Source organism: Ambystoma mexicanum, chromosome 14, assembly GCF_040938575.1.
Source record: "Ambystoma mexicanum isolate Mex_15411 chromosome 14, UKY_AmexF1_1, whole genome shotgun sequence".
NCBI classification, from domain to species: domain Eukaryota; kingdom Metazoa; phylum Chordata; class Amphibia; order Caudata; family Ambystomatidae; genus Ambystoma; species Ambystoma mexicanum.
In genome coordinates, this window is record NC_090940.1 from 448,206,225 (window position 1) to 448,218,576 (window position 12,352).

Genomic DNA, 12,352 nt, shown 5'->3' on the forward strand with positions numbered 1-12,352 from the left:
GAGCAGCGGGACACCCGGACTGCGTCTTGCAAGTCAGCTGGTAGATGGCGCACTAGAAGTGGAGAAACTGAGAGGTGGTGGCGTGACCTGTTGTGGGTGGGCCGTGTGGTCTGAGAACTGCACCAAGACCCCCTACTCTGGCCTACTGTGGAGCAGCGTAGGCGCATGTATGGGGAGCACGAGAATCTATGGTGGTGGCGTGACCTGTAACAGGTGGCCCGCGGGTCCGGTACATGCTCCAAGACTGCAACAAGTACATGGCCGTGAGCACAAGCGGGCCTACAAAAAGAAGTAGAAGGCGGAAGAACAAACGGGCAGCCCCTGTTGAAACCGGTGAAGAAGTCCCAGAGAGAAGGTAACGACAATAAGGCCAGTTCCACAAGTGTGGTACTGGAGAGCCAAGGAGGACACTGTTAGCCTTTTCATCGTCCCAGTGGGGGCAAGTTACAGAAAGTAGAGAGCAGAAGAAGCCATTGGAGAGAATTATAAGATTTGTTAAAGAAGTTGAAGATAAGATAGTCCTGCAAGAGGCATACAAAGAACTGGAGAGCATGCTAGGAGAAGGTAATCATTTTCCTACCCCCACCTGGAAATCGTGGAACTGTGTTTCTTTTTATTGTGAACTTAGGAACCTCTCCTTTGTTTGTGAAACTTGGAACATTTTCTGAGCTTGAGAACACTGCACCCTGAAAGACTCGTGCCCAGGAGAAGTAAGTAATTCTTCTGGGTTTTAGAAATAACTATTTTTCTTATATTATGATTTGTGTTAAAGTGCTATGGATAGAATAGGGGTTTGGACTACACAGACTTGCTGACACCCTGAGTTTGTTTGAGGTACAGAAACCACCTCTAGTTCTGGATAGGTAAGTTTGTTTATTCTGTAAGTAAAAGTCTGTAACAAACCACTATGCCACCGTTTGGTCAGACTCCTTATTCCATGCCGCAACAAATGATACCACGAGTTGGGGCTATGTCCAAATAACATAAATTGGGGGACCCTTAAATTTACCAAACTGACTTCAAGAGCTTCCAACCTCACAGTAGCAATCCTGAAATCCATCGGATCTGATTTGTGTAGTAGTCAGAACATCATAGTGGAGGTGGGAGAATGGCAACTAATACCCACAGAGTTGATCTTGTGTCCACCAAAAGGCACCGATGTCCGGCTAGTACCGAAGTCCAGTTTAGCCTGGAGACATGGTCTGGGTGTGGGAGTAATTGACCCAGATTATCGGAGAGATATACAAATTCTGCTCCATACTAATAGAATAAAGCCTACCACATAAAGGTTGGGGTTAAAATAGCACAGGGTATAACGGAGGCTACCCTTTCTCCCAAACCCCTGGAGGTACAGGAACATGAGATCACAGTGAGAGGTGACAAGGGTTTTGGGGTAGCTGACAATCCTCTCCCCATTGAAGATACCCCAATGGAAAAAAAGATGCATCTGTTGCTGCAGAAATGCTTGGGCCGGTGAATGACTGCACCAAAGTAATCCCAGACATTGCATTCGCACACAGGCTGACCCCATATTAACTGAGGCTTTCCAAAAGGCCATTACTGTTGAAGGTAGAGAAAAAGGAGGTCCCTGCTTTAAAAAAAATGTCTCCTCTACCGAGGCAATACCACAGTTGAGGGAGTATTGAAAATACAATTGGTGGTTCCTCTGAGTCACTGCCGCATTGTCCTGGAGATGGCACATTCCCATCTGACCTCCGGACACCTGGGTATGACGAAAATCCAGAACCAGATAATGCTAAGGTTTTACTGGCCGGGTGTTCATGCGGATGTTAAGAACTTTGTTGCCACATGCACACTATTTCAGAAGACAGTCAATGTTCCCCCTGCCTCATTACAGCCCTTTCGGATTACTGAGGTACCTTTCTCGAGTATAGGAATTAATATTGTCGGCCCTTTGGAACCATCCCGATGAGGAAACAAGTACATCTTGGTAATCGATTATGCAACCTGTTACCCTGAAGTGTTTCCCATGAAGAATAATACCTCTCAACAAATACTAAAGTATTTAATCCCTTTTTTGTGCCAGGTGGGGATTCCCAAAGACATTCTTAACTGACCAGAGGGGTACGTTCATGTCAAAACTCACAGCCGAAGTGAAACAAATCGTACACATCGCCACATTATGAACCTCTGTGCACTATCCACAGATGGATGGATGGGTTGGTGGAGCAAGTTAATCAAACCCCAAAGAAGATTCTTATGAAGTTGGTTGAGGCTGGTGGCTGAAACCAGTATATAATGGTGCACTTGTCCCTTTTTGCTCTCCGTAAGTCCACCAAGCTTCTTTGGGTTTCTCCCATTTCGAAACTCTTGTATGGTCGAGACCCAAGAGACATCCTGGATATGCTCAGGGAAACCAGGGAGGAACGTGAGGAAGCTGTTCTCCCATCATCGCAGACGGCCCAACGTCTAAAGCAACACATGGCCGTGGTCCAAGACCTTGTGCAGAAACATCTAGAAAAGGCACAGGGAGCTCAATATTATGATAAAAGAATTGTGAAATGGTCATTTTCTATAGGCCAAAAGGTTCTCGTATTGCTACCCACTTCCGGACATAAAATGACTTCAAAGTGGCATGGACCTTATGAGGTATTAGAACAAATTTTCCCATTTAACTATTGAGTGTCACAGCCTGACAAAGTCTAAGACTCAGATTTATCCTATTCATCTGTTAAGAGTGGAAGGAGCATCCTGTTGAGAGAACTTCAGTGGTTGTGGCTGCTCTCTTGTCTGAGGGAACCTTGGAGTATAATCTAATACTACCTGAATTACCCCAAAAACAAAAACAAGATAAACAGTATCTTCTTGACAGGTTTCCTGATGTATTTAATGAGGAACCGGGGTGACTGAAAAATGTCCAACATCATATCTGCATTCCTCACGGAAAGGTAGTTAATTTACGACCTTACAGAATTCCAGAGTCCAGAAAGCAAATAATTCTCAAGGAGTGGAGAAAATGTTGGATGCGGAAGTCATAGAGCCATCTGAAAGTCCATGATCATCGCCAATAGAACTAGTTGCACAAGCAGATCAATCGTGGAGATTTTGCATAGATTTTAGAAAATTAAACACCAGTTTGGCGAGTATCCGATGCCTCGGATCGTCGATCTTATTGACATAGTGGTATCCGTGGTTTTCATTTCTACGATTGATCCGACTAAGGGCTATTGGCAAGTGCCGTTAAACCCCTACAACAAACAAACAAACAGCCTTCTCCACTCCTAGAGGATTATTTGAATTCAAAGTCCTACCTTTTGGACTTCCTGGCGCTGCAGCAACTTTCCAGCAGCAGTGAGATACTTGTTTTTTTGTTGTTGTAGGGAACTTTATGGCAAGACCTCAAGTGGAGAACATTAAGGCTGTTAGTGAAACTCCACCCCCTAAGACCAAGAGGGACTTAAGAGAATGTTTGGTCCTTATTGGCTATTACCGGCTGTTTATTCCGAATGACTCCAGTATAACATCTTGCCTCTGACCAATAAGCTTAGGAATGATAAACCCCAGAGGATAGGCTGGGAAAAACAAGACCAGGTCAGTTTCAACAGCCTCAATTGCATCCTCTGCAGCAAACCGGTACTTAAAGTACCCAACTTCAACAAATAATTTGTTTTGCGGACGGATGCCTCTAAGGGTATTGGGGCAGTCCTGTCGCAGGAATATGATGGGGTGGAACATTCAGTCCTTTATAAGGGTAGAAAACTATTTCCCTGTGAAAACAATTATGCCACAATAGAATTAGAGGCCCTTGCCATTAAGTGGGCTGTAGGACATCTGTGATATTACTTCACTGATCGCAAATCAAACTAGGGACAGATCACTCCCCTTTATCCTGGCTCAGTCTACGTAAAGACACTAACCCTTGCATTATGCGCTGGTGTTTAGAACTACAATCATTTTGCTTTCATGTCATGCATAGGAAGGGGAAAGAACAGGGAAATGTGGATTTCTGTCTCGGTTTCCAATGGGAGTGGATGGCAAAGCCAAAGACTTAAGGGGAAAGGGTACGTGACGATCTTCCAGATGACTTCATTTCTCCTCAGAGAGGGTCCCCTTTCCATGAGGCTAGGGAGTTGCGGCCGCTAACCAATAGGCCTACTAGTGGTGGAAACCTGCGGGAGGACCTCATGGGGAGACGAGAGTCCGGGACACAGTCCCTTTATTTCCCAACCCCACAGGTTAATAACACACACACCTTCTCTACCCAAGATACAGTCTGAAACCATGTGTTGTTGTAAACTGTAAGACAATTTCGCTGTAACGATTATAGGGATGAAGAAGATCCCTGGCACGTTCCAATCAAGTAGGAAGAGTGCTTGACCAGCCGCTGTCAATTAAACTGATTTTACGCTGGGGTATTGCCTGCTATTTTAGCCAAACATCAAAGAAGGACTTTGTTCTGTTCTGAATCCGGAAGGAGAACCCAACCAGCGAGGACGCTATTGAGAAGCCAGCGAGGTTGGAACTGGGCTTCGGGAGAATGCAGCGAAGCAGCACTCCAGTGTAGCAGAGACGAGCAGCTGGACGCCCGGACTCTGTTGTGGAAGTTGACTTGGAGCTGTCGCACTTGAAGCGGAGAAACTGGGAGGTGCTGGCATAACCTATCGTGGGTGGACTGTTGGGCCTGGGACGCCTACTCTGGCCTACCGTGGAACCGCCTAGGGGATTGTATGGGGAGCGTGAGAAACTGTGGTGGTGTCTTGACCTGTAGTGGGTGGACTGTCCTGTCCGAAGCTTGCACCGAGACCGCCAGCAGTACTTGGCTCTGAAGCCGAGCAGGCCTGTGAAGAGAAGTAGAAGAACAAACAACCTGCTTCTGGCAAAACCAGTAAAGCATTCCCCGAGAGTACGCAACGGGAATAAGTGTTCAGGAGGGGGTCCGGGAGAATTTGAAACTATTAGTCGAGAAGCAAAAGTAGTAGTAGTAGTAGTAGTAGCAGTAGACGTGGAAGTAGTGAAACACGTTGTGAGGCGATTCCCTGGCTAGTTCCACAAGTGTGTGGTACTGTAGAGTCAAGGAGGACTCAGGGAGCCTCTTCATTGTCCCCCTGGGGCCAATTTACAGGAAATCTAGAAAGCAGAGAGCGGAAGAAGCCCTTCGAGAGAATTACAGGATTTGCCAGAGGAGTTGAAGATGAGATAGGCTGGAAGAGCCTTACAAAGAACTGGGGAGCACACTAGGATAAGGGAGTCATTCTCCTAGCCCCACCAGGAAATCGTGGAACTTTGTTTCTTTTTGTTGTGAACTTTGTAACATTACAAGAATTTGAGAACATTGTACCCTGTGAGACTCACATCCAGAAGGTAGACATTCTCCTTTTTTTTGTTGAAATAACTATTTTTCTTAGATAAGAATTTGTGTTGAAGTGGTAGGCATAGAATGGAAGTTTAGACTAGGTTGGTGATTTTTTTGCTTTGTATTACACAAAATTCCTGACTGCCCGGGTTTTTAGATTTTTGAGGAAGGGAACCACCTCTAGTTACGGATAGGTAGGTTTGCTTATATAAATAAGTTTATAACAACCACTATGCCACCTTTTGGCCAGACTCCTCATTCCATGCCGCCACAGTGGACATCATGGGCTATATTAGGGAGCTAGATGGGATCCAGAGGCCCCTTTCCACACTGCTGATCTTCCTGGAGGTGAGTAAAAAGGATGAGGAAACACTGAATCATATGTCACATACTCTGCTTATAGCTGCTAGAAGTTGTGTGGCACAGCGGTGGAAACAAACCATGGTGCCCTCAAAGTAGCTCCGGAGGGTGCGAGATGGAGAAATTACCTTATGGTAATGTTCTTTCTATGAATTGTTCTCCCGCAGATTCCTCATCTTGACAGATAACCTTGTCCAGCACTCCTGCTCTAAACATTGTTCACATGGGGCGTAGTGGGACTCGGCTGTCGATTGTCGATCCGTCTTGCGTGGTGGTCGATAGTTGGCTCCAGAAATGACGTCAGGAGCCACACATATACCACGTCACTACGCCCCATGCCTCAGTTCCTCCCGACTTTTCCAGGGCTCAAACGTTGCATTGGAAAACTTAAGGCGGTTAAAAACATTCTGATTAGAAAAAACATATTTTTTTGTTTTTAAATGTATTTAAATAACTGAGATGAGAAGCCCAAAGCCATCGCCAACGTACTACATGTAATCAAAAGCGAAAAGCCACAACACTTTCTGAGCAGGCACGGCTGGGAGGGGTGATGAGGAATCGGCGGTAGAAGAATCCATTGAAAGAACATTACGGTAAGGTAATTTCTCCTTCAATGGATTGCTATTCTCCTGCAGATTGCTCATCTTGATAGACTCCCCAAGCAGTAAGCCAAAGGACGAGGTCAGAAAGGATTACACAAGCAGGTTCTGTAGAACCCCTCTACCAAAATGCGCATCAGCATCACGTGCAACGTCCAACGCATAATGTTTTGTGAAACTATGTAAGAGGATCACGTGGCAGCACTGCAAATGTCCTGAACAGGGACCCCCCTCTTAAGGCCCGTGGAAGCAGAGACTCCCCTGGTGGAATGGGCCCTGATACCCGGTGGGACTTCTTCTCCTGCCGACTTATAGCACTCAGATATGCATAAAATGATCCAGCGCCAGATGGTCTGTTTAGTAATCGCAAGACCTTTGTGTGAAAGAGAATGGCTGACGAACAACTAGTCCATCTTTCTGAACTCCGCTGTGCGGGCAACATAAAAGCTGAGGACTCTTTTAGGGTCGAGACGGTGAAAGCGCTCTTCCTCTTTAGAAGAGTGGGGAGGAGGGTAGAACACTGGCAAGTCAATAGACTGCAAAAGATGAAATTCTGAAACAACCCTCGGGAGGAACCCTGGTCTGACCTTAAGAGATAACCTTCTCTCTGAAGAAACACAAAAAAGGGAGGCTTGCAGCATAAGCCTGCCGCTCGCTAACTCTCCTGTCCGATTTGATAGCAGTCAAAAAGGCTGTCTTAAGGAGTGGAGGTCAACACAAAGGGCAGCACTTTGAACTGATGGTGCGTATCCCCAATGAGGAACTGTAGGAATTTCCTGTGCTTCTGATGTATGGGCACATGGAAGTAAGCACCCTGCAGGTCTATGGACACCAGCCAGTCCTGAAGCTCGAGAGCGTGGAGAATTTCTCTCAACGTCAATATCCTGACTTTGTATTTTCACAGGAACTTGTTTAGACATCCTCCTTTTTAGGTATCAGGAAATATCGGGAATACCACCCCCGACCCTCTCTGATCAGGAGGCACCTCTTCCACTGCACCCTTCGACACCAGGGCTCTCAGTTCTTCCTGGAGCTCCTGTCCTGTTTGGATCAGTGAAGACGGGGGTCTGTCTGCATGTTTTCTTAAAAAGGGGAGATGACCCCACAGAATTAACTGCAAGGCCCAGGCATTAGAGGTCTTCTCCTGTCACTGGAACCAATGCCCTGCCAAATGTCCACCAACCGTTATGTCGTGGGAGGGGAAATCGCAGCGGCTTCAAAGGTGCCGTTGCCGCAGCTGCTGTCTGCTGGCCTATAGAAGCACCTCTGCCCCTTGCGAGATGTAAGAAATGCCTCTGCCTGGCTTGTGGGGGCTGCGCTTTCCTGCCATAGGGCACATAGCGCCTATAGCCTCTGCCTCAAGAGGCAAAGCTGAAAGCAGGCTTAGCAGGCTGTGCAGCCAGACCCAGCGACTTAGCAGCAATTTTAGACTCCTTACATTTCTCTAAAGTGTCATCCGCCTTCTGTCCGAAGAGCATCTCTCCCTCAAAAGGCATGTCTAGAAGGCGGTTTTGTATATTGGGGGAGAAGCTGGAAGTTTTCAAATAGGCCTGCATTCTCAGAACTACTGCCAACCCCATGGAGCGGCCAACACAGTCTGCAATGTCCAGGCCTGTTTGCAAGGAATGCTTGGCAGTTTCCATCCCTTCCTCCACCAGCTGTACAAATCTGTCCCACATGTGGCCTTCCAGGACGTATTCTGCTCCATGCTCTACAGCCTTCCACAAACCGTAGGAAAACTTAGCGAAACCGTAAGCTACATGTGTGACCTTAAGAGCTATGCTGCTGAAGGTGAAAACCTTCTTGGCCAAAGTGTCTATCCTTTTCCCTTCCCTGTCTGTGGTGAGATTTGATGTGGATGCCGCAGGGTTGGAGGAGATAGTGGCAGCCTGAACTACCAGCCCTTCCGGGGAAGGGTGTGTTGAGAGGAAGGAAGGATCCCCTCTTGCCGGCCTGTACTTCCCTGTGACATTAGTACTCGCAGGGGCAAAGTGCATGGGTTCCGCCAGATGGAAGCCAAAGGGTCAGCTAGGGCCTGATTGAACGGCATGTTGTGTTCAATAGCCGGGCCCACTTCCAGGATGTCTGTAAGGTCATACTCTTGACGGGGAATGGCGGATGACTTGAAGCCGGTGTGTGTCAACCACTTTCTCTACTAATGTCTGAAATTTGACATGAGAGTGAGTGTAGGGTTGTTTTTGTTGCATCTCAAGGTCTGGAGATGTGTCCAACCTACTGGCATCTTGAAGGACATGTTCCAGTGCCATCAAGTTGTCTCGGTCCTCGAAATATGCGACGCCGCAGAACCCACAAAGATGGTCGACCGCTTCATATTTCTCGGCTAGATCGGCACTGAAAATTGACCTCATTGAGTCGGAAAAGCCTGTCTGCGACAGCGGTTGAAAAGCGCGGACGTCTCTGGTCGACATCGAAGGCTTATCCTTCGGATACGTGGGTTTGGATGCCGAGGGCTTCGCTTGGAGCGGATCCCTAGAGGCCAATGGATTAGATATCAGCGCTCATTGCTCCGAAGGTCAATGGGCGCCGTGGGAGAGGCTTCTAGAGGGCACGTTTCTGGCCTTGTGGGGCACAGAGCTTGAAAGCTCAGTCGGCAACAAAAGCGTTGACTTCTTGGCAAGGTTGGGGTCGGAGGTACCGAGCGCCACTTTTGCTGCCGAGGCCTGCTGGTCGGGGGTGGGAGCCGTGCCGTCAGCCACCTGTTGACCAAACATGTCAAGCATTTCATTTTTAAACAAATCCCACTCTTCCCAGGTGGTGGGTCCCTTAGAGGGCGTACCTCTGTCTGAGGAAGAATCCGATTCCTGCCTATGGTGGCGTTTCTTCTTCCGTGAGGAAAAGGATGAGGAATGGTTTCTGGAGTGGGACCTCTTTTTTTTGTTTTCTGGGCTCCTCAGTCTCGGCCTCAGACGACTGGACGAGAGACTGTGCCAGAGACTCCAGCAACAAGTAGCTTCCCGCTGCAGCGTGGGAGCAGGTGGATAAAAGATTTGAGGCATGGGGGGCGTAGTGGCGTGGTATTTGTATGGCACCTGTCACCTGACATTACTTCTGGAGCCGACGATCGATCACCGGGCAAGACGGATCGACGGCCAAGTCGAGGTCCACTAACGCCCCCTGGGAAAAACTTCTGAGCAGCAGAGCTGGACCACTTTATCAAGATGAGGAATCTGCGGGAGAATAGCTATCCATTGAAATATATTTTAAGGAATCGCTCACACATCTGTTGAACAAAGCTAGACGCAATATTGAAGAGTGGTGGCTCCCCTTCTTAGACAAATACAGTAGCTTGGACAGTTAGGGATGTTTGTTTTTCTTAGGCTATCCTTTTATGTCGTACTGTGTGCTAGTACCAGACCTGTATACTATGGTGGTAAGGGGTGTGGGGATTTGGGGAGCAGGATTGGGAGGGGGGCTTAAAATGAATCACTTGGGGCTTTTTTGAGGGAATGTTTGATTTGTGTTAATTATGATTTTGCCCTGGAAAAAACTATTTCTATTTCAATTTTGAGGGCAAACACATGTTCTAAATTGCATCCGTTAATATTAAAATAACTTTTCTTAAGTTAATCTTGTATGAATTTTTGTGTATAATATTTCATGAAAGCAAAAAGGTTTAATGTTGTTTCCATTAAGTTTCTTAATAAATTTGGTACTATGTATTGAAGGTATCTTTTTATTGTCTATATGTGCAACACTGTTCCCAGAGAATAGTCTGTGGGACCGTTCTTTACATTTGTTCTCAGAAAAGACCAGGCAATCTGAAAATGTCCAGATGCATTGTGCTGTACATCGAGACTTGCTATGAGCTCACACACAAGGACTTGATGGAGGGTCTTGAGCATTTTCTACTATGGGGTAGGCGGCTACTTCTGCCTTACAGAGTGTGCTTACGCTGGTGGAGATTTGCCATGCAGCTACTTAGGCCTCACGGCACACATTCACTCAGCATTACCACCTGGACTCTTTGGCTGGCAAGTTGGTGTTGTAAAACTTCCTTTGAATTGCCTCTTTTGTCACTTGCCCGCCTATTGTTTTGTGATCATTTCAAAGATGGGTAATCTGTGGAAGGAATGTATCCATTAGAAAAGATAAATTTCTTACCTTCTGGACATTTTTGTCAGATGTATATTGCGAATACTTCCAAACATTCCTTATCACCCTCCCTCCTTCTTTCTAAGTTTTATGACATTCATTGGAAGTGTGGCATCTGTCCGTCTTTGGTGATGGTGAAGTCACTATTCAACAGTTCCTCGCTGTGGTCCGCTTCAAATGGGCGAACTGAGGAAAATTATGCCAGCGGCTCAATGAATATGTGGGCATGAAGTCCCTTCTGGTGCACATCGGTGCAGAGGACTCATGACCTGGACAGCCTCAGATGCATACAATACCCCACTGCCGTGCAGATGAATAAATACATTCAGGAATAGTCTGGGGCAGAGATAAACTTCAAAAATGAGTAATCTGTGGGAGGAATAGGTGTATTAATTGGAACGAAAATTACTGAAGGTGGGTAATTTGTTCATCCAAGAGTTGCATGAATTTTAATTATGCTAGATTTACATTCCGCCTTTTTCTCTCCATACACAATTAAAGAACCATGATTAGAGTTATTGTAATTTTGATGCTGTTTTTTTAAACAGGCCCAGAAGTCACTGGATATTATCCACTCAGAAATTTTGAAGGCAGCTGGGGACACCAGTGTCATAGAGAATAGTGGTCTTTCCTCTGGGACGGTAAGCATGTTTTTGACCCTTGTGTTTAGAATGATTCTAAATTAAAAAAGCAAAGCAATTCATTATGTTACAAGCAATTGTTCTGAATCTACCTTGTAATGTAGAAATCTTTTCAGTTCTGGGGTATTTGGTGCTTGTTATAGAAAGTTAATTAACAAACTACGGTTTTCCTGCCTTGGTATCTTTCATCGATTCACATGCCATGCAAAGTATTGCCCATTGCCAAGCTATTAATCCTCTGTATAGTTTTTAAAGTAGCAGTTAAAAGAAACACTGGCACTATTGCAGCTGTAGGCTATGCCCACATATGCTGTCTTCAGATTCTAGTAGCACAGTACTGTACTTACAGGTATGCGATTTGTTCCTTCTCCAGCAATGAATAATTTGTAGATTCCCTTGCTCTCAATAGGTTGCTAAATAGTATTTAATAGAATGTATTCTCAAGTAGGAAGAGGAAGGTGGGGAAAACTGAGGCCTGTCCTATTTAATGGGATTTTGTGGAACTGATTGTCTGGCCTCTTTCTCTGTCCTTGTCTGCCTGTCCAGGCAGTAACACTTGGTGATGGTTTGCGACACCACCCTCATAGCTGCTCAGAAAATGTTTTGTAGCGGACACCATTACCCTCAAAGAGTGACATTGAGCCATGGAGCCCAAAGGTCTGTTGTTCTCTGTTCCCGGAAAGATGAACAGAGTTGTTTTCTGTTCCATTTAGACAAGATTCATCTAGACCTACCTTGCTTGGAAATAGCTATGACCTTTTTTGTTGTGTCTTCCCGCAAATTCCTCATCTTAGATGTGTATTCTCCTGCAGCAGCTCTTGCTCACTTTTTTGATATTGGGGTTTTCGTGCATCGCCGGCATTGAGGTCCTTCAGAGGTATTAATTGTCGAGAACAGACATGGCATTTACGCCGATACGAATAGTTTGCACCACACTCTGTGACCTTAGTTCCTTTTTTTGCCATGCTAAGCGTTCTTCTTGGGAACTTCACACCTCAAAATGTTTTTCTGACGTATTCATTCAAAGTAGAATTTAGAACCAAAATGTTGAGAACAAAACCTCTGGGTTTTAAAATATGTGGGCAATATGATGCCAAAATGTCGATAATGGTCCCTCACAAGGTCTGTCTTTGGTGCCTTTGTGCTGACTACACAGTAGCCAATTGAAAGAAAGATCATCAAAGCTGGCTCTCCGACGCTCAATCTCCAAGTTGCTCAGGACTTCTCCATCAAAGCTTAAGAACTCCGATGGGAGATGCTCTGAGACGACCAAGAGGTCTCCAGAAAGATAAACAAAAAGAGCCAAGAAACATAGATAAAGGTAG

General features: G+C 46.0%; 1 protein-coding gene across 3 annotated transcripts in view; it reads left to right on the forward strand.

The window, feature by feature from the left end:
- KTN1 (kinectin 1) overlaps window positions 1–12,352 on the forward strand; it is a 3,101,875-nt gene that overhangs the window by 3,017,005 nt on the left and 72,518 nt on the right. For all 3 annotated transcript variants that reach the window (XM_069637667.1, XM_069637665.1, XM_069637666.1), the window contains one exon: window positions 10,935–11,027. In XM_069637667.1, coding sequence (XP_069493768.1) covers window positions 10,935–11,027 — 93 coding nt within the window. The remainder of the gene's footprint in view (window positions 1–10,934; window positions 11,028–12,352) is intronic.